At 38.5% G+C, this 21,755-nt stretch overlaps 2 protein-coding genes across 2 annotated transcripts; both read left to right on the top strand.

Annotated features, from left to right (window-relative positions):
* The first annotated feature begins 191 nt into the window (after positions 1–191).
* LOC141912667 (osmotic avoidance abnormal protein 3-like) lies at positions 192–15,005 on the top strand. The gene is made up of 20 exons (XM_074803994.1): positions 192–330; positions 1,356–1,625; positions 2,054–2,169; positions 2,542–2,711; positions 3,104–3,337; positions 3,675–3,903; positions 4,223–4,374; positions 4,485–4,609; positions 4,785–4,944; positions 5,515–5,577; positions 6,284–6,388; positions 6,499–6,539; positions 7,035–7,216; positions 7,873–7,914; positions 9,076–9,191; positions 9,410–9,516; positions 9,665–9,923; positions 10,486–10,568; positions 10,886–10,976; positions 11,374–15,005. The coding sequence occupies exons 2-20, from the start codon at positions 1,395–1,397 to the stop codon at positions 11,664–11,666; spliced, it is 2,799 nt and encodes a 932-aa protein (XP_074660095.1). The 5' UTR covers positions 192–330; positions 1,356–1,394; the 3' UTR covers positions 11,667–15,005.
* A 1,809-nt stretch (positions 15,006–16,814) lies between these two features.
* On the top strand, positions 16,815–21,544 carry LOC141912941 (uncharacterized). The gene is made up of 14 exons (XM_074804376.1): positions 16,815–16,926; positions 17,099–17,167; positions 17,638–17,740; positions 17,900–17,999; positions 18,210–18,270; positions 18,634–18,673; positions 18,764–18,830; positions 18,911–18,977; positions 19,060–19,222; positions 19,732–19,872; positions 20,074–20,213; positions 20,714–20,739; positions 21,011–21,090; positions 21,475–21,544. The coding sequence occupies exons 1-14, from the start codon at positions 16,863–16,865 to the stop codon at positions 21,542–21,544; spliced, it is 1,191 nt and encodes a 396-aa protein (XP_074660477.1). The 5' UTR covers positions 16,815–16,862.
* Positions 21,545–21,755: the final 211 nt, after the last annotated feature.

Genomic DNA, 21,755 nt, shown 5'->3' with positions numbered 1-21,755 from the left:
ATAGCAATTTCGCGCTAAACTTTTAACCAAAGTATGATTGATAACTTATAAGTTACCTAAAAGTAGAGCTAATCATGCAAAGTGAATTTTTCCATGTGTGTCAACGGTTCTTTTCATCGTTTGTAATTTAACAGAACCCGCGCAGACAGACGGACCTGTAACTCGTCACGGGTGGTGTCTCAGAGGCCGAATAAAATAACAAATCCACCACCGAAATAAACATCAATCAACAACAACTGATTATGAGGATTTATTATAGCATTTAAACCGGTTTGGTCGTCGTGTCGATTTAAACTGCATTTAGTGAAGTGCGTTTTCTAGTTTGAACAGGTAAAATTCCCATCTGTTATCACTGTTTATACGAAAACATTTCCCCCACTGACTTTTTTTGTTTGTGTGTGGCTACCGACTGACTGGTGGGTATCGCTAACGCTATCGTTGTAAAACAGTGTTGTGAACTCAACTTATTGTATCCGTCTTGACTTGAAGTTGGTGTGAGTCAGTGTGGTACTGCTGACATGCTGTCCATAGGCATAGTGTCTGTCTGTCTGTCACTCTTTCTTGTCGACTGGGCCGCTGTCTCTGAGTCTGACATTCTGTGACGTTGACAGACAGAGGGTCGGACCACCCATCACTGAAACCCTTAGTAAGTTACATATTCATTAGTTGTAAGCTTTTATAATCGGATGAGCTTGTGGTTCGTGAAAATATACGACCGTGAAACTAAACCACAGACAGGTTACTGACTATGAAACCATACCTTTTTCTCTTAGTTACCTACCTAATTGTTGGTGGTAAGCTTTTATAATTGGATGGGCTAAAAATATCCGAACGTGAAACTTCACAACGGACAGGTTACTGGCTATCTCTCTCTGCTCTGCACTGACAACTATGTATTTTGTTTAGTTGTTTTACAATTTTGAGGCCTCCACTTTCCGCTGTGCAATGTTTAAGTAGAAATTTATTATTGATATCATGAAGCAAAGGCCCATACAAGGCGAACGCCTACTTAAATATAGGATTTGAATTTGAAATAGGTTCATGCACCATATGGCCCATATGCTCAAATTTAGTAATTACTGGTGGATTTAAACACTAATGCAGTTTCACCCAGCGTTATGGCATTCATCCACCAGTTAGGCCTAACTTTTAACCCAATTTTGAGACACTGACCCGGGTATATCTAAAGGCCTAAATCAATCAAAGAAACTATGCCTACGAGGACGTACTGTCTGTCACACATGCGACATACTTGTCACTTAACATCAATACATTCGCTATACCCCATATGAAACCGTAGCTATTCTGGCTTAAAGAATAGTTTGTAAAATCAAACCACAGCGATTGTTTTTCAGTATTATCAAAGAGCACGAACAAAAGATCAGCGTGTAACTATGGCTGCCGAGGCGGTGAAGGTGATCGTTAGGTGTCGGCCGATGAACGACCGAGAACGCAGTTTAAACTGTAAAACATGCGTGAAGATGGAAGCGTCGCGCGGCCAGTGTCAGATTCAGAATCCCGCCGATGAAAAAGCACCGCCGAAAACGTTCACATTCGACGGAGCTTATTTCATGGATTCTACGACGGAACAAATCTACGCCGATATCGGCTACCCTTTAGTCGAGGTGAGTTTATCCAGCGGTTTTTACTGTTGCCCTAAAAATATTTCGTCTAAGCGCGAAGAACCAATCGTGTGGCTATGAAGACTGACCTGACCACTCAGCCATTGAATTATACTGGGTGGCCACTACCTAGAAATTGGGAGAAGTCAGAAAATTTTCTTTTCAAAAAAGGCAGGGAGTAGTCGGGGAATTTCATAAAAAAGCTTAAAAGTCAGGAAAATTTGTTGAGATTGCTAGATTGCGCATAAAATGAATAAGTTTCTGTCTATACTTAAGTAATTTGACAGAGAAAAAGCAAGTCTAATAAAAACGGCCACCCTATCATTCTTTTCTCAGTAAAAAGCTTATTTTGTTTTCTTATTATTGAGAAGCAACACCAGTGCAAAGTAGCCATTCTTTTGATAGATCGAATTCTGAATGCAATGTTTCAGGGTGTTACAGAAGGTTACAATGGAACGATATTCGCCTACGGACAAACTGGTTGTGGAAAATCATTTAGTATGCAGGGAATACAAGACCCAACAACGCAAAGAGGAATTATACCAAGGTATGAAAAAATCCGGATTCATTCCCCTACCTCAATGTGTAGGGCCTAAATGTTCATTAGCGTCTTATTGATTGATGACCAGAATATCATTAAGATCAATTGTCATTGGGCTACCCCTTTTGATAGTAACATTCATGGATATCATGGGGTTCTCTCTCACTTTTTGGCAAACCCTTGGCACCTGATTCGAGATGTGTTTGATTTTGCCAATTCCCCAGTAGTTAATTGTCTGTCACTGTCCATTCCAATTCTGTCAGGCTAGTAACTTTTTGAGGGAACAATTCATCATCGCAAGACACTTTTGTAACGACGATGCTTATTTGATTGTTGATTTGAAATATTTTTGTTGAAATTCTCACGTTTGTTTTGTAGAGCATTTGAACACATATTTGAGACAATCTCGGTGACGGAAGGAACAAAGTTTTTAGTGCACGCGTCGTTTCTGGAAATATACAACGAAGAAATACGTGATCTGCTCGGGAAAGATGTGAAAATTAAACTAGACCTGAAAGAACATCCGGAGAAAGGTGTTTACGTACAAGGTAATTGATAATACAAGAACCGCGGTTGAATACAGTAGATTCTGCTTTACTCGGAAAACTTAGAAAACAGTATATAGTTGGCTGGACCACAGACCCAGTTTCATAGAGCAGGTATCAAAGTTACCACTAGGGGTAAATCTTCAACCTGTGCCCGGTTTTATAGGCTTGAGTATCAAATTTATCACTATGGGTTACCACTTGCTCCTAGGGGTAAATCCTCAACCTTGGTGACAACCACCACAAAAACAATGAGTAACCATGGTAATAACTGAGATATTTCAAAATGGTTTTGTCCCCACATCTACGATACTCAGCCCAGGAAGCAGAGTTAGAAATTCAATTTACCCGGATTCCAACATTAAGATACATCTCGAGAATTTCTAATGTTCTAGGTTTATCGAAGCACACCGTTCACACTGTGTCCGACTGTGAGCGAGTGATGGAGAAAGGTTGGCGCAATCGTTCCACGGGATCGACGCTAATGAACGCCGACTCATCGCGTAGTCACTCGATATTCACAATCAATCTAGAAATGGCGAACACCGACGAGAACGGAGAGGATCACATCCGAGCTGGAAAACTGAATCTAGTCGATTTAGCCGGTTCTGAGCGACAAGCTAAAACAGGTATTCAACTACATTCAAACCACTGTCTAGTGTGAAGCATGGAATATCTTTAGACATGAGAGAGTTCTTACAGACCAGAGAAATCAGGGAATTCCTGATTTATTTTTCCGAAATCCAAGGAATGACTCTTGAAAATCGGGGGAAAAGTCAGGGAATTTTTGATCTTGCTGGTAAGGAAGGTACCTCTTGATAAGAACAGCCCCCACTGAAGATATCTTATGAATCTTGGGTGAAATATCAGGGAATTTCGGAATTGGATTCCTGTTCTTACATAAATTTAAACTCTTTCAAATGAAACTTGTTTTAAATTGTGTATTTTGTGTGTTTAATTGAACAGGTGCTACCGGCGATCGGCTGAAAGAAGCAACGAAAATCAACTTATCGCTGTCTGCTTTGGGAAACGTGATATCGGCGTTGGTCGACGGTCGATCGAAACATATTCCGTACAGAGATTCGAAATTGACACGTCTGCTGCAGGATTCACTCGGCGGGAATACTAAAACTCTGATGGTCGCCTGTCTGTCACCGGCTGATAATAATTACGATGAAACTCTCAGTACGCTGAGGTCGGTTGCTTCTACATTTGAGTTTATGCAAAATCTCTATGAGTGATTCGTAACTAAAATAAGTTAAACTGAAGTTTTGGGTAGAATGCCTCCTCTTGGAGATTTTCATGAAGGCATTGGGCCCTGTAGCAGTGTGCTGCATGTTGAATCATTTGCTAATCCAAGGGCAGAAATTCTAGGGACATCATAACATAAAATGCCGTATAAAAAAGTCTTTTATTTTGTCCGGGGCACATGATGATAGTCAAAGGCAATCAGCATTCAGTCTACTGTACTTACGTTGAATGATTTTGTAATATTTGCTTTTTCGCGATGTTAGATACGCGAACCGCGCCAAGAATATCAAGAACAAGCCGAAGATAAATGAAGACCCAAAAGACGCGCTTTTGCGCGAGTATCAAGAGGAGATTCAGAAGTTGAAAGCGATGTTGATGGGTCAGATACCTTTACCTCAAGGCGGTCTTACCGGAGGTACGTTAGTTTTTATTATGTTTAGATTATCTTGTAGTATTTAATCATGGCATTAAAACAGCCAGCTACTGGTATGTCAGTTCACTCCTCGGTTCTAATTTTCTCAACAGTTCCCGCAGCTGCTGCTCCAGCGCCACCACCACCCGCACCTGTGCCTGCACCTGAGGTCATCGAAAAAGTCGTCGTTGTCGACCACAGCGCTGAGATCGAAGCAGAGAAATTACGAATCAGAAAGGTACAATCGGTTTTCAATCTTTGCTGGTTATATATTAACTAGTTGAGTTAAGCATTCGTTCTTGACACTTTTGCCTCAAACGCATGAAATCTAAGCTCATAATTAGAAAATTCTAAACTAGCAATTGCAAATGTCTTATTGAACATGAATTCATTTCTGAATTTTGATAATGAAGGAATATGAATTACAATTGGCGTCGATGCAAGGCAAATACGAAGAAGAGAAAGTATCGAAGGCTAAACTTCAAGAGGACATGTCAAAACTACGGCAATTTTACGACTCGAAACTGTCACTCGTCGAAGGCAAATATACTGACCTGCCCCCTACCGCTGCAGGTAATAAACTTAAAGAAATACACAACTTTCTTCGTTACTTATGTTTAATGTAAGAATTCATGCGGGTATAAACCTCCAGCCTGGAACCACTACACCCTTTCAGACATTCACCATTGTACCATTGTATAGTTAAGTAAGGCGAGTATAGATATTCAGATGAGGTACCGGGTCCAGGCTGCAGATTCATTCCTAAGAGATCCTTATAACAATTAGTTTTAACGATCGATTAAGAGTGAGCGATTGCCTCTCAATGTGGTCGTATTAACATGCGTAATTGTTTGAGCTATAAATGTGAGCTTTAATTGTGAAATGAACTCCATTCGTTTATGTGGTATATAATTTAGTTTTAACCAGTTTTGCGTTTTCTTTTAAATATGACATATTTAGCACGTTAGCCCGTATAGGCCTTATAGTAGCCTCGGGAACTGGGTCTACACAACTAATTACGGGTATAGACTCGATATACCTTACGCCTACATACTTAACTAATTCACGATGAATAGGCGTCTGAGGTGTTAGATAATAATAGCTTGCTAACCCCGGTGTGTCTAACTCTATTTATCTATGAAGTGTTAGGTGAAGATGGTTACGACTTGTTTCAACCGGCCGATGATGAACGTTATGAAAATAATGGTGAACTGTTTTGTTTTATCATTTGTTTTTGCTTGTTCATATTATTTCATCTGCGTCGAATATTCACTGAAATCTCTATTCATATTAAGCCTTCCTTACATATCCACCCTCATTCATTCACTGTTACCACGTTTAGAATTAAGAGTTTTTTTTCTGGCTATGATTTTATATTGCCGGACCTGTTCTGTGGGCCAGAGTTGCCATTGAATTGATTTCAACTTCAGGCGCGTTGGAAGCAATTGTTGATTGCCGCAGCCAATTGCCGATTTTTGACAGGTTCTGATATTGCTGCGTCGAATTTACTTCAATTTTGTCAAATAGTATAGAAAAAAAAGGCTTTTTCCGCTGCAGTCGCTACGATTCCAACGCCACTGAACTTTTCCTTTGCTTGTTTTATATTTCAAACGACTCCTGTGTGTGACATTCTTGCCTGATTTTATTTTATTTTCATTTATCATTTAAAGGCGTATACCTCACTGTGTATAATCTGCACATAATTTGTATTCATTATACAGTTACTTATTGTGGTTTTTCGACTCTTCAAGTATCAGTTGCAATTGATATTCATTTCACCTAATTTCCGATATGGACAGCATTAAAACTAAATCGTCGTGTATTCTACGACTAAAGCTCGACTCCGCTGTCCGATGCCTCCACGTCGGTCACGTATTTCGTCGACGAGTTCATTGTATTTTTTCTTCTTCAGTTGCGCCGCGAGCGATGACCGTGCAGAGCGTTAATTCAGAAGTCTCATCGGCGCCGGAAATTGAAGAACATTCCGTCGTAATCGTTGAAGGGGATGACGGGGGACGTGAGTGTGTTTACAATAATCCAGATTCCCAGTTTCTTACTCGACAAATAAATTCTGAATTTTCGAAGCATAGCAGCGTCTGAAGTGTATGTATTTGTATATATTTACAGACGAAGTCGGACGTGGAGTTGATAGTGTTTTGAGTATGGCTGTAAGTATTGTAGTATTGTAAAACTTGTCTATCAAGGTTTCGACTCACGACCAGTCCAAGCCTTTAAGTCCTTCTTTGTCTTTCTTTTGGAAAAAGTTTGGACAAACGTCATCTTTGTCCTTCTTTTTGACTCTTAGTCCTTTCTTTGATGAATAAGTCCTTCCACCCCAAATTTGATTTTTTGCGCACAATTTTGAATGGGAATAATTGGGCTGCAATATGTATTTTTCTTGGTGAAGGTATTGCGAAAATGCTTCCTCACGGGTGCTCATTTTATTGGAAAGAACTTCTTTCTCAGTCAAAAAGTCCCTCCTTTTGGGTGTAAAAATTGCCAAAAAAATCTTTGGCCCATCTTTACTGAAAAATACCAATCTCTCCATCAATTCTGTTTACAATTTTAGAATTCGGAAACTAAGCCCGAGGTTTTTTTGGTAAAATTTCCACGTTCCTGAAATATTCGAAATACTCCTCAATTATAGAACCGGTATGTTTCAGGATCGTCAAGGGGAGACGTATTCACCGCAGTCACCGGCACCAGCAGCGGCGCGACAGCACGCTGTTCACCTCGGTACGACGAAACACGACGTCGATCTCGCTCCAATCCTCGCTACCAGTTCATCGACGGCGACTCCCGAGCAGACGGCTATCATTCATCAACACGAGGAGGCTTTGAAAAAGTGAGTTTTCATATGATGAATATTGCAGATTAAGAACGTGATTTTAAGCGATCAGTTGCACAGTCAAGGCTTAGGTTTAGAGGTTTTTTGTTAGTTTACCGACAAGTGCCGGAGATTTGCCGAACATACCGGCAAAAGAATATCAGAGGATTTTAAATCTTTTCTGTCATGTAAATCACTTATTGTGTTTGATATGTGGAAAAGACATTTTGGTTCTGTAGTCAGTATTTTTAGGACCAAATCTTAAAAGAATTTGTGACAATCTTATCATATCGACAGTTTTAGCTGATTTTGGTTCTACAGCCAATTTCATTAGTTATGGTATGTAATACCGGACTAAGTCACCTTTGCTTTCATATGGGTTATAGCAAGTGTATTGATATTAGCTGTATTTCAATTTCTGGACCGAAGTCACGACTGTACGACTGGGATATGATTTTCAGGCCTGCGTAACTTGTGAATGCTTTTGATACTAATGTGGATATGTGTATCACGTATGTTAACTGCATTTCACACTGATACTTAATGGTTCACTCTGACTTTGACAATAATATCTAGAACAAGCACCGAATGAATCGATAGAAGAAGTTTCTTCAAGAAATTTAGCAAAAATGTTTTCCGATGTATTAAGAATAAACATATATGTATGAATGTAGGAATGAAGGCAATGTAGCTAGTAAAGATGAGGCTTTATTAAGGTAACCGATGACTGTATATTTGAAGAATGTCGTACTTTTTGTCCACCTATGTTCATTCAATGCACACTCACTGATTGCTCTCCCAAAAGGGATATAAGGTGACATTATATGTACTGAAACCATGGAACAGTACCTTAAAATGTATAGCCCCCATCTGTGGCTGCAGTTGCTCAAATGTCAGAGTTAACCAGCAGATAGCTGACAGAGTAACATATGAAAGTTCTTTGTTATTAAGGTATTTATCCGCTGGTTATCTTTAACCAACTTTTGAGCAACTGCAGTAAGGTGACAATTTCCTTGGAACTGTGCCCTAAATCATATACCCCAGCTGTTCTGCGGGTATGATTTGGGTACGGTTCCAATGCAATTGTCTCAATGTAGGGCAAATTCACGAGACCTCTTTTTCGCTGGAGGCTGCCATATTGAAATAAAATACTCGGGATCCGATGTCATCACTGTTTTATGTATTCCTTTTTAGTATATGTTTTTTTCACCCTATATCCCTCAATGTCTGTTTATTGAGTCTTTGTTTGAGAATGTCAAAATATATATGCCATGATTTACTGAATATTCTCAATGATAGAAAAAATACGCTTGATATTTTTCCTGGTGAAGGGTGGTTTTTTTATAACAGACTAATAAAATGTTTCCAGTGATAACCGTAATTTTGTCAGCATGTTGAGATTGTCAGCACTAAAAAAAAACACAATTTCAATCTTCTAATTACAGCACCTTCATTGTTGTGAAGCACACATTTTAGACCCTGAGTTATGTTTTTGTTCATGCTTGTGTCCTGGTTGAAAATTGTTTGAAGCAATTCACATACCTACCACACCATGAAAGATTCCAATTTCAAATTTCACTTTTGTTGTAGAGATTTTGGTCCCTTCTTGAAATGTCTAATGTCTGGTGTTGTTTTTAGTTCATTTTCGATTGAAACGATATCTGAAGTGTGAATGTTTAGCTTCGAAAGCGTGCCGATAAAATGTCTAGTCTGGTGTTCGTAGTTCATTTTCAATTAGAAATGTCTCAGTCGATGTCCTGGACACAGGCAAAGTGTGGACGATCAAAACTTGGAAGAATGAATATCTCAATCTTTATATCCGAGTTGGTAATATGAAGGTCACTGTCATTTGAACTGTAAACTGTAATTGTTTGTAGACTGCAAGAACTTCAGAGTCAAATGGTTGGTGGAGAAGCGGCGAACAATCTGGAAGTGAAAGAACGTCGCAGAGTTAAACGCAAACACGCTGAAGAGCGCAAAATCAAACTAGCCGGTAAATACTGACCATTCTTGTAACCGGTTTACTGTAATCGCTTGAGTTTTATATAATGATTTATTCCATTAAAGGCTTGTTACACGGAAGCGAATTTCCCTGGAATCTCCACAAAGCTTTCTGAAATTTTCAATACTTTCTCAATGAATCATTTTGCTCAGTGCCTTCTTCAGTTTAAACTCTGACAACGATGATGATGTTTGTTATGGTTTTTTCAGCGGCCAATAGTCATCTAGAAGACGACGGTATTATGGAAGGAATATTCGACTCTATTCAAGACGAGCTTAAAATCAAAAATAAACTTCTCGATAAAGAAAAACAAAGGGTACGAGTCATTGGTTTCTCGAGTAATGAAGACTTCTTTTTAAGGCTAAGCGGATTCTAGTTCTATAACCAATCTAAAATCTTGATACCAGTTTTAAGATAGTTCTGTTACACGAAGTTAATCTGAGAATATTATGTGTTTTTGGCAGACGGAATCTTTACGTCGAGAAATCGTCGATTTACAATCGGAATTCGAATTCGATCGAATCGACTACCTTGACTCGATTCGTCGACAAGACAAACAGATCAAGTTATTACAATCGATCATCGATAAAATTCATCCGTGCATCCGTCGAGATTGTAACTATAGCAACCTGGATCGCGTGAAAACAGAGTGCGTCTGGGACGAGGAGAATGAACGATGGCGCGTGCCACAGTTGATCGTCGAGAAAACAGCTTTACCAACAGGTCAGTGAAATTATATCAGTTAATTTGTTGAAAAATAATGGGGTGGTCATTTACCGGTTTATTGGAAATCAGGGAAAAGTCAAGGAATTTTCAAAGCAAAGGAATTTTTTCAAAGTAAATTTGTCGAGATTGCTAAAATCAAACAGTTTCCATCTATGTTGTACGTACATATTTGACTGTGTTAATTGATGGATTGGATTTTTAGCAGATCAGGATCCAGGATCCAGGATTTTTTCCAGGAGGAGTTCATAAAGAATGTAAATGTTAAACTGCCGACTAAAATCTCTGTTAGGGGGCCTATACGGCTAATTGTTTGGCCAAACATAAGATGATATGGTACCGATTATGTAGTACTGTTCGCCCGCTTTGTCTTGAGTACATTCCTTCAAGAAAACGATTAAAAATTTGGATCCGCGCCTGTCGATCAAGTCAGGGAAAACTACGCGCATGTCAGTGAATAGTCTGGGAAAAAGCAAGTCTAGTCCACTGATGGACGTTTCAGATCGAATCTCAAAACCTATTTGTTTATCATTAACTAGTTTTATTTGATTACTCTTATCAGGGATGCCGGTGCCCGGCGGACGAACAAATGATAAACGTCTGAAACAGAACGGAGAGTATCATGAAAATGATCGTTATCGTATGGTACGTAAAACACACATTCAGGGGCTGCAGCTGCTACTAAAAAGTTGGTTAAACATAACCTGCGGATTAGTACCATGGTTACAATGCCGTTTTAATTGTCACTATGTCAACTATCCAATGGTTAACTCTAACCAACTTTTGAGCAACTGCAGCTCCCCGGCTTGTAAGAATTCGGACTCAGTGATTTTTAGTAAGCTGTGGTAATTCAATATGTTCAATTGCCCCCAGGACAATTGCCCCCCCGAATAAAATCCTTTTTGATTTGGATTAGCACCACCTAAATGCTTTACTTAGAAATTCTGTCTGTTCGTTTGTAGATACTCAGTCAGAAAAACGACGACGTCGCTACCAACTATTTCCAGAGTCGCCGTTCGAATCAAATTCTCACCCAACAATACGGAACTCGTGGTTTGTTATTAACGATGCTACCCACAAAATTTATGAGTATTTAGAAAATTTGAATTGTGGAAACTGTTGAATTTTACAAGAACACAATCCTTTGTACATGTAGTTTAGAAATTTAGACAAATGTGAATCGCATTGAAAGTGTCTGACAACAAGAACTGGCGTTAATTGTACGAATAGAAATAATCGTGTTGAACTCTATCTATTTATGTAGTCATCAAAGATCTAACTAGATTTCATATCATTTGATTTTGCAATTTCTACCCGTATTTATATGAGAGGGTCATATTGAAGTTGATTTTGATTTATTATGTCTTCATAATTTAAAATCATATTGATTTATGAAATTCATCACTTATTTTGAATTGATTAATAACTTTTTCTGCTGTTTATATTTCAGGTGAGACTCTATCAGCTGGTGCCGGGCCACCACCGTCAAATTTCAACATGAACGGCAGTCGTACTGCGTTATCGTGGCAACAAAACGGCACCGTTGCCAATGGCGGCGAACACAATGGTTCAATGTCGAACGAGAAGCTGCGAGCGGCGCACGTACATGGACAGATTAACACGCTCGAAGATTTACCGATTCGTAAACCGGCGCGTTTGACTTCGCTGGCGACTCCGCAAACTTCGGCGTCGAAGAAGAAGAAGAAAAAGTCGCCGCCGGCTGATTTGGAGGGAGTGTTTTGAAATGCTCCAGTTTTTCCGATGGCGTCAATCGTTGTCTAGTGATCTCTCTCCCACTCTCTCTCTGAAGTCGGGGCCGTTTTGCAAGATAATTCGTTTCAATAGTATTGCGTTACTATGACCCATGAATAATCTGAAACGACCCCAGATCTCAGTTCGGCAGTTGTGTTAGATTTGTGGCTTTAATTCTGCTGGATGTAAATATATTCATTCAAAGATCAGGGACAATGTTTTACACTAGTGAGTTCAGAGTTAACTTATTGAAAATGGACTAATTTAACTCCACTGGCTCCATAATTTGAAGCCTTATACTTTGGCCGCTTTACTGCTAAGGAGATATAACATGTGTTACACTATGCGAGGGATTTATCAAACGTATCTAAACTTTGACCCAAATTATCGGGTTTGAAAGCAATATTACAGTTACTATCATAAGCAATATAAGATTATTTTAACAGATTTCCAGTCATCGGATATTGAATTTTCTGTATATTTTTTCCACTGTCATTTGGTCGAAACGTGTTGAAAATTTTCCAATAAAAAACAATAGACTGCTTGGCAGCAACTCATTGAGAATATCATCATGCCTTGTTTTTTTGGTGCATTCCTCTTAATGTACTCAATGAATTATTTAATCACAATGAGTTTAAAGGCTTAAGTTGGTGCTGTTTGTCATCGCACTAGCATCGAATTTATCTGTAATTAACTTATCAATAACTTTAATGTATTTTGTTTCATTTAACAATAATCCGTCCATTATTTTATTTTAAAACTGTATTTTATGCATTTATTTAGAAAAACTTTAAAGAGAAGTCCGTCCATTGATTATATATTAAAGTGCTGAAGATTTTTAGATAAACTATATGACAATGTATTTACACAATCCTATTCATATATTAATTCGCGGTGCCACACGTTTATGATGTGAATTTATGCAAATCAAGTCTTAGAGAATTTATAGCAATATTAACTTGACACATGACAAATTTTCTGAAAGCTTCGTAAAATGGCCTTTCCTTCTCTGACTTTACGATGATAAAAAAAGGTAAATAAGCCTTATATATAGACTACAGTTCTATAGTTGTGAGTTAGAATGTGTCTCTTGACTCGCCAATAACTGTAGAAATGGTTCTAGAGTTGAGGAGTTTTTGTCGAAAGAGCCTTTTTTCAAGTGCCTCAGATTGCCTTGAAGTTTTCAGTTCATTATCTTTACACTCTTGTAATGTTGAACAGGCTGTGTGCATTTTCAGTTCTAAACAACTATGATCTCTGTGTCTATGAAATGTTTTGTGTTATATGTACTATATGGACTTATACCGGTCCAGTTTATTGATGAAACATTTTCATTTTCTTTTAATGTTTTAAAAATCAAAAATATTGTTCAGCCTTCAACCATAGATATAGCAATTACAGTCACGTTGCAGGTGTTGAAGGTGTTATGTATTTATGATATATTTATTTTGTGTGATCTCAATCAATGAATACGATGTAAAAATTACGTACGCGACGATGTATAGAACGAAACTGTTAAGGTGACACTGTATACTGTGTACTGCACTCGGCTCGGACCCGGAGGGACCTATGATTTCCTGGGCAGTTTGAGCAGGGATGGGTCGTGATGAATTTAAGCGAGAAAATTAGAAAATATATGGTCAGGCGTAGGGACGAATCCAGGAATTTAACGTCACACTTATACAAATTGTTGACAATGTTCAGAATTGGGCTTTCTGAGAAGCATTCTGGGCCCAGTTCCACAGCTGTGAGTTGAGTTTTGACTGAGTTAAAACAATGAAAATGAACTAATTTTAACTCAGAGTTTACCCTAACTCAGAACTGTGGAACTGGATCCTGATGTGTATCGATGGGGCTACGTATAATTTGCTGAAGTATTTACAGTGGGTCGCTAGGCTTATACAATAAGTTCAATTCTTACCCCCTTATCCTGGAAAGATAGATCCCAATTTTTTTTGGAGGTTTTTGCGGGGGTTAACTATGAACGCTCGGCTATGAACTCCCTGGATCTGCCCATGAGGCACGCACGCGTTAATCGAGGCAATGGGCTCCCAAGTAATATGCATTCTACTGTATAATGAGGCTAATATGTTCATCAGTGCAAGTGCACTAATATTGTTCAGTTAATTGGATATTATATGTATGGTAGGTGTCGGAATATCGCGTGCTGAGACTAAAGTCTGCGAAAAATCCAAACATTGCCAATTATTTTCCCTAGGAAATGACATCATTCCTCACCAGATATCAGACAAGTCTCAAGAATTGCGAGGTTTATGGTATTTTTATTTACATACATGTATATAGTAGATAGAAAATAATGATTGCGAACGAATAATCTATCTTTCAAACTCCGTCCAGATTGTTGATAAGATTGTTGTTGACAAAACATTTCTATATGTGTGTTAGAAGAGTTGATCGTTATTTAAAGGATACAAGAAAATTGTTTCTATTCTTTTTGTTCTGGGTGATAACGCGTCTTTGTTAGAACTGATATGATAGTTCTGGGGCTGCTGTTGCTCAAATGTTGGTTAGAATTAACCGGTAGATAGTTGACATATAGTGACAATTAAAGTGTCATTGTTGATATGGTATTATCTATCCACTGGTTATCTTTAACCAACTTTTGAGCAACCAGGCCCCAGGTCCTCCTATATTGAGTAGAACCTGAAGACCTATTCATTGTAACTGTAGGCCTTACAGCCGTGTGATAAACTAGGGGTGTATATGTATGTTTAGTCGTTATAAATCATATATCGTATTGAAGTATATTGAAATGTTATAAATGTATCCATGGACCCAGTTCAACATTTGTTATCAAGTTTGGAGTTAAAACTAACCCACAACTGAGTTCTACAACTTCTATATAATGGTTATCTATATTAACCATCCCTGGACCAAGTTCAGTAGGTTGTATCAACAATTGATGTGGGTCCTGTATTGATATTGTGATCTATATTAACTATCTCTGAACCCAGTTCAGTAGTTAGTACTAACGATAGATCTGGGTTCTGTAATTGTGATCTATATTAACTATTCCTGGGCCCAGTTCAGTAGTTAGTATAAACAATAGATCTGGGTCCTGTAATGAAATTGTGATCTATATTTACTATCCCTGGACCCAGTTCACTAGTTTGTATCAACAGTAGATCTGGGTTCAGTAATGCTATTGTGATCTACTATAGATCTGGGTTCAGTAATGATATTGTGATCTACTATATAGATCTAGGTTCAGTAATGATATTGTGATCTATAGATATGCTGACTGATTGATAAGTGATATTTCACTCACTGCTGAGAGTTGTTTTTGTCCAGTAAATACTGTAATGATAAACGCCTTGTGATCGTTAACTATATCAAGTTGTTTCTTGTTTTTCTGTTTTTGTTGTTCATTTTGGATTCTACGTGATGAATTGAAGGCTTAAGGTGTTTGTCTATAGCTCGACGGATGCTTAATTCGACGAATTTTCATCTGTTTCTCAATAGTTCAGTGTAGCTCAATAAGTCTATTTTCCGATGAAGGTTTCGTCGCGTTGATTCTATACATTAAGTACAGTAGTGACAAGGTTTTTGGCAAATTCAGTGCTTGGGTTGATAGATTTCCTTTTGTCATGGACTGACTCTTCTTCACAGACCGCTGGGTATAATTATCATGGACTCTGAATTCATTTTAGAGTGCATGAATATCATTGTGTATATCTGGGAGTGAGGTGGATTTACTGGTATAAGTATTTTATACACCGGGGGCCGGTTAAATAGTTAAGGCTTACTGGTCTTAAGTCTAAGCCATGACTATGGAACCGGTCCCTGAAGATGGATATTAGGATATATATACGTTTTTGTATTAGTCGTATTGAACCGCTACCTCAAGGGAAACATTTCGGATTTTCATTAATGTCTGGTATTCTCTATAGTCACAGCACGGACTCGGGAGTGTTTCTTCAACGGTTTAAGGTATAAGCATTGATAACATCTCTACTCAATCAAACGCCACAGTTGAAAAAGTGGGAACGAAACTGGGATGAGAAAAAATAACTCATTACAACGTATGCGACTATAAAGAAACTATAAACTGGATCGAATGATTGCTGTTTCGCGTGATTCGTTTATCGGTTCGTGGCCTATCACGACGGCGGCTCGGCGAATTCTAGCCGGTTGTCGCTACTCCGGCGCTATGATTTATGAAGTAGGATTGACGTCTTTAGAAAATTAACTGGTTCCAGAGAAACATCGCAAGCTGTTGTACGGAGTTTGACCGTGCGTTGACTTCAAATGAGCTAGAATGCGATTCGTATCTTTTGGATGATTTTGCCGTTAAAAAGGTTTCATATATTGAAGGTTGTGTCGAATTGTAATTGAAATAGAAAGCGACGGCGACACTAGGAAATAAATCATGATATAGTCTGTTATCTTGTCCAAACCCGCATAAGCATCACCCATCAGTCATGTTTGAATGAGATTTATGCATTTTTCACCGAGTTTTTCTGTGGAATAATACAGATTTACGAACTGCTCGAAAATGGTTATCATTTTTCAATTGCGGATTTATTGCGGATTTCTATGACAGTATGTAAAAAGACCGGCACAGTTTAATCCCACATTAAGAAGTTGGGATGACTGAATAACCATGACAAAAAAAACTCATAGAACATTCAGGGAACGATTATATGATAAAAACATAGTGGGCTTTTGTTGGATTTGAATGTATCTGTGCTCACGATTAATGTATGCAATTAGATTAATCGAATTAGATTAATCGAAGGCACCATCAACATCTTTACTGCGGGTGAAGATATAAAAAGAATATGTAACATGTAAGGATTTGTTAATTTTCTAGCGAAGAAATGAGATTTGATTATCGTTGCGAACGATTCGACATAAAGATCTTTAAAAAACATCTAAAATATTAATTGAAGGCGTGAAGCAATACCGATATCAGAACCGAATAACAAAATAAAGTTCCTTCGGCCTTTTTCTCAAAATCAACAATATGTCAGATACGTGTATGTATGAAATATGAAATTGATGCATTTTAAGATTGATGGAATGTACCTGAAGTAAACTGTTTGGATGTTCAGAGACCACGCCTCCTCGCCGTGCGTCATCTCTGCAACGCACACACGTATTTTACTGCGTCTTCTGTCACGTATAAAATGACGAGTTTATTTTTGAACGTTTCAAACCGACGCCATGGACGCTCTTCGAACACCAGTGTTGATATCGCGGCTCGTTTTGACGGCACTTTCTTTTCAAGGTGATATTATTCTTATTTTCGTTCAATGAAAAATTCAAAAATAGCAATTTTTCAGACTTTTTGGAGGGCACATTCGAATTTCGCCCTTGCCAATCAATGGAAACATATACACATGTTAAATAACTGTAATAGCTTTTAGCTGGGGAAAAATGATGAATTGATCTTTTTCCAGTTGGATTTATCTATGCTGCGAAAGTTAGTTTTCTTGCTGAAGTAAAAGGAAATGTTGATCAGAGCGGAGGTAAGCATAGTTTTGCGGGGACAAATTCCCAGCGCAGGACGATACATTTCAAATTATGTTCCTGTAAATATTAAGTAGGCCTATATTTTGGTGGCTGATTCGAGCCATATCTTATATAATAATACCGAATTTTCGTACCGACTTCTCCGTCGTTACTGGACGTATCGCCCTGAAAATTTTCCTGGTGATAGATCTCGGCGTGTTTTGTCGCTTGGGCGTGGTTTCCGATGGAAATTTATTCTGGAATTTATGTGGTGGGCCATTTACCAATTTGTTCGTAGAAATGCGTCGTTTTCTCGCGCAAGACACCAAAATCTCGTTCAAAAAAGTTTTGCGAGAAAATGGGCCAATGTGAAAATGTTTTTACCGTTCCTCTAGCCGTGCATGTCCCTGATTTGCCACCATAGTATGTACTGTACCTACTTTCTTACGATTTCGTTACCATAACTTTCTCTTAAACCTTTTACTAGTTGAGGGAATTGTAAACTCGTTGAAGAATAAATGTAGCGATTGCGAAATATCCGAAATGCACGTGTCTGATATGAAAGTGCTAAGAATAACTGGACCCGAATCGTAAGTATCGTAAATTCCCAGAATCGACCTCGCATAATAATAATTCATGCAAAACGATTTTCATAATTCACGATTAGCTTAAGTCAACTTCTTAGATTCTAACGACAGAGTCTCTGCCTTTCGGTCCGTCATTTGAAAAAGACATTTAAAATGTTCAAGGATTGGTAAAGACCTCGGTAAAGACAAACAAATTTTCGATGTTGAAGTTGAACACAATTACCTGCCAGCTGGATGTACAACCCAGAACAACGCTCCTTGGGTAAGGTTGTAATAAATAATAGAAAACCGCTGAGAAAATGTGGCAGTCTCCTTAAACCTCGATCACGATCTGGCAAAATTGTATATTTCAAATTTTGTTTTGATGCCATTTTAAATTTAGACGCCATATTTAACAGTCGTATAAATTTTACCTCGTGTTAACTTATATATGTTTTTGTAAATAAGATACGCGTGAATTATTTTTTCGCAGGGGCTGGAAAGAACGTCCGAACGTGAACTAGACATTGATGGAGATTACACATATTCTGATAGTAAGTTAGCTAGTCCCTTTTCGCAGTTGCATATATGTTATAGTGAATTATCTAAACTACGTAGCTGTGATGATCTGTGAATATAACTTGTGCGGACAATCTTCTCTCATTTTCAACGTTCTTTTAAGTATCGTTTACTCAACTGGGCAGGTATGAAGCCCGTACAGTTATGGGATATGAACGCCCCTAATTTCAATTTTGCGCCCGGGCAGCCCTCGTGCCGCGTAAAATCCACTATGGTTGAGTTTTATCAGCTATTTCAGGAATCTGACCAATATGCGAACTATCAAAATAAAACATATTTTTGGAGATGGTATGCATATATCGTAGTGGTAAATGACTTGTGATCGTGTTTTGTTTCAGCCGATCTCGGGCAAGGAGTTGACATCTATATACTGGACTCGTAAGTAAAGTTCCGGGTCGATTTAATCGGTTAGTTTAAAAACATTTTTCTAATTTCTCTTTTAAACGAATATTGTATATAATTTGTAAGCGGAATACGATCGACTCACAGAGAATTCAAACCTTTGACGGGACCGCCGACAAGCAGGGTCCAATGGGTTAGTAAATATATAAAGTGATGGAAATGTGCGTCTTAAACCGAATTTATGTTTCTGAATTTGCATAATAATTTTTCCAGGGACTTGATCTCTACGATTACCTGGAAGCGGAAACGGATGTGTTCGGACATGGGACCTCTGTTGCAAGTATGCATCTAAAGTAGGCCTATGCTTTAAAAAGGGGACGGTATAATTCAGCTTTTCGTGAAATTATTTTCGTTATTTTAAGGTGTTGCTTTGGGTAGAGATTTGGGTCTAGCCAAACAAGCGAACGGAATTGCCGTGCGAGTGACTAATGAAGTAGGTATAGGTACAACGTCATCATTGGTAGAAGGGATTGGCTGGGTCGTAGATGAACACAATTCGAAAGTTGATCCCAAATCGATAATCAAGTAAGTGATGAGTCATATCTTCCTGTAATTTCTTCTAAATCATGAAATCCAAAACCCTAAAACTGAATTGATTCGATATCATGAAGTATAATAAATGCGATTTAAGGATGCTTTGATATTAAATAATGAATGCTTGTGTTGTATATATTTCCAAAATCTCGATGTATCAAATTAGATAACCAACAAAGTTAACCCCAATCAGTTGCTTGCCGGTTCAGGCTCGTTGGATTATAGTTTGAATGAGCCTGAACCGAAATTTCCAATCAGTTTAAACTGTGAATTATGCAAATTCGACCGTCTATCACATCTATACTTCGATTTCCGATTTCAAAATCAAACCCCTTGTTTCGCTCCCGGCAGCGGGGGTTTCAAAGGGACGCCAAATCAAAAGAAATCTACCAATCAAATAGATAACAAGATCAATTCCTATTTTAACATCGATAACGCCATGAATAAGTCGTCACATCAGTATTTGCGCTCTCCAGTTTATCCAGGATTTATTTTTCTAGCATGTCGTTAGTCGGACCACGGTCGAGAATAATAGGAAAAGCTGTTGAGAAAGCTATAGACGCCGGGGTGCTGGTCGTCTCATCGGCTGGAAATAATCAGGATAAGGCCTGCTCCTATTCACCCGCGAATGCGAAAGGAGGGTACGTACGTATATAATCCACGCATATATTACTTACTATATCGAAAAGCGTTGAAGCGTTCGTTTGAATTTGTATTCGTGATAGATCACAATGAGAGAGTGATTAAACAAATTGAGTATAAAGTTAACGGATTAAAATACTGAAAACGATAAAGAGGAAAATATGTTGGCTCCGAGCATTTTTTACATTTTCTTATTTCAGAATTACAGTCGGCTGTACGTTAATCAATGATACTTTCTGCGATTTCTCGAATTTTGGTCGATGTGTTACGATTCTGGCGCCAGGATTCGATATCGAAGCGGCATTTATTCGTTCCGACAACGATGAAATATTGACATCCGGTCAGTATTGATATAGATTATGATCATAATGTCCGAAATGTTTCCTTGAGTTCGTATAGTTAACATAGTCGAAACGTTGCATAAACTGCAAACTCAAGGTAACATTTCGGACATAATATTTTCATTTCTGGAATTTTATCGCCCCAGCACGGACTGAGTATTTCCATCAGTGGTCGCATAAGTAATGATAATCAGTTCTTTATTCATCTCCTTTTTAACAAATATATTTTAATGAATACATGATTAGGGTCTTTTGGACCAACTTTGCCATAGCTGGCACATGGGGCTTCAACTATAGGGTCCTCTAGGCCTCGTCCATGTCCGGCTGATCGACATGGACGACGCCTATAGCTGCCTTCCTTCCGACTGTTTCCCACGTCAGATTTACATAGAAAACTACATCAAGAAGAAAGAGGAAGTGACGATGTGTATAATTGCGTAATAAAAAGCAAGGTACTTCAATTCTCTGAAAATCAGTTCTTTTTCTATCTCGTTTGCAGGTACGTCATTTTCATCACCTCATGTTGTAAGTATATTATATGTATTTCGATTGGTTGTTTTTGATCTTTTTAGTGAAAATGGGCCTTGGAGATGGGCGTAGGTCGACTAGCGACCGCCAGCTACTCGTTGCGACGCGATGAGTTGACCATTGTACGACCTCGAGTACGCCCATTTTGAGGAACTATTTTTGTCGGTCAATATCTTCTACTTCATGTTTTTTCATAAGTAAATTTACGGCCTTCTGTGGCTTTCCCCCTGGGAAGGAAAAAACTAATTTCCTATCTCGTATATTTCAGGCAGGAATCCTAGCGAAATACATCGGTTCACAACCTGGACCAGTCAGTCAAAGTGCGGCTATACAGTGGCTCGAGGATAAGTTAGTTTTTACCCGTTTTCCGGTCCTTATTCGTGTTATCATCCACTTTTTACTGAATTATAGGGATACAGTATTTAGTGGTATCCTATACAGGAGATAGAGTGACACCTCAGACTGTGAGGTATAGTCTACAGCACACACCGTCCAGACCAAGTGGGTACAGTCTCACCGCCCAGATTGAGAAAGTGTTATCCTACCCGGAGGCACCGTCTGGACTGTGAGATTGGTTTCCTACCCAGCAGTTATGCTCTACCCAGCTAGAATGCTAGAAACTAGTTATGGTTTTTATAACTTAAATGTTAAACCATACATTTTCGGAAGTCGGGGGCGCGATTTCACTAGGTCATACACAAACATTCGCCGATACTATTTTACACATTTCAGTGCGACGATGGATGAAATTTCGTCGGTGCCGAAGCAGACCCCAAACGCTTTGGCATTCATCGATTGCTGATGGTATAATACGCGCGTAAAAGTTGATTAGATTTATAAATCATTTTATCATTGATGACTTGTTATAATCAGATTCCTTTACGTGAAATACATACATGTATATCGAAATGCGATCAGTTAGTGTTTTGTTTTGTAACCATGAAATACTGGCCGTTTAGCACTCGCTCATACCAGACAAGCTTGCTGGAACAAGAGAAATACCACCATTCCGT

The sequence above is a fragment of the Tubulanus polymorphus genome, chromosome 11 (assembly GCF_964204645.1).
Source record: "Tubulanus polymorphus chromosome 11, tnTubPoly1.2, whole genome shotgun sequence".
NCBI classification, from domain to species: domain Eukaryota; kingdom Metazoa; phylum Nemertea; class Palaeonemertea; order Tubulaniformes; family Tubulanidae; genus Tubulanus; species Tubulanus polymorphus.
This window is presented reverse-complemented; position numbering and strand designations above follow the sequence as displayed.

Excerpts from the sequence above, each read along its gene's own strand:
- LOC141912667 (XM_074803994.1), top strand. The coding sequence starts at position 1,395 with ATGGCTGCCGAGGCGGTGAAGGTGATCGTTAGGTGTCGGCCGATGAAC. Across the intron at positions 2,170-2,541 it reads CAAAGAGGAATTATACCAAG|AGCATTTGAACACATATTTG; the intron begins GTATGAAAAAAT and ends TTTGTTTTGTAG. Across the intron at positions 2,712-3,103 it reads GAAAGGTGTTTACGTACAAG|GTTTATCGAAGCACACCGTT; the intron begins GTAATTGATAAT and ends CTAATGTTCTAG.
- LOC141912941 (XM_074804376.1), top strand. The coding sequence starts at position 16,863 with ATGGACGCTCTTCGAACACCAGTGTTGATATCGCGGCTCGTTTTGACG. Across the intron at positions 18,978-19,059 it reads ACATGGGACCTCTGTTGCAA|GTGTTGCTTTGGGTAGAGAT; the intron begins GTATGCATCTAA and ends CGTTATTTTAAG. Across the intron at positions 21,091-21,474 it reads ATACAGTGGCTCGAGGATAA|TGCGACGATGGATGAAATTT; the intron begins GTTAGTTTTTAC and ends TACACATTTCAG.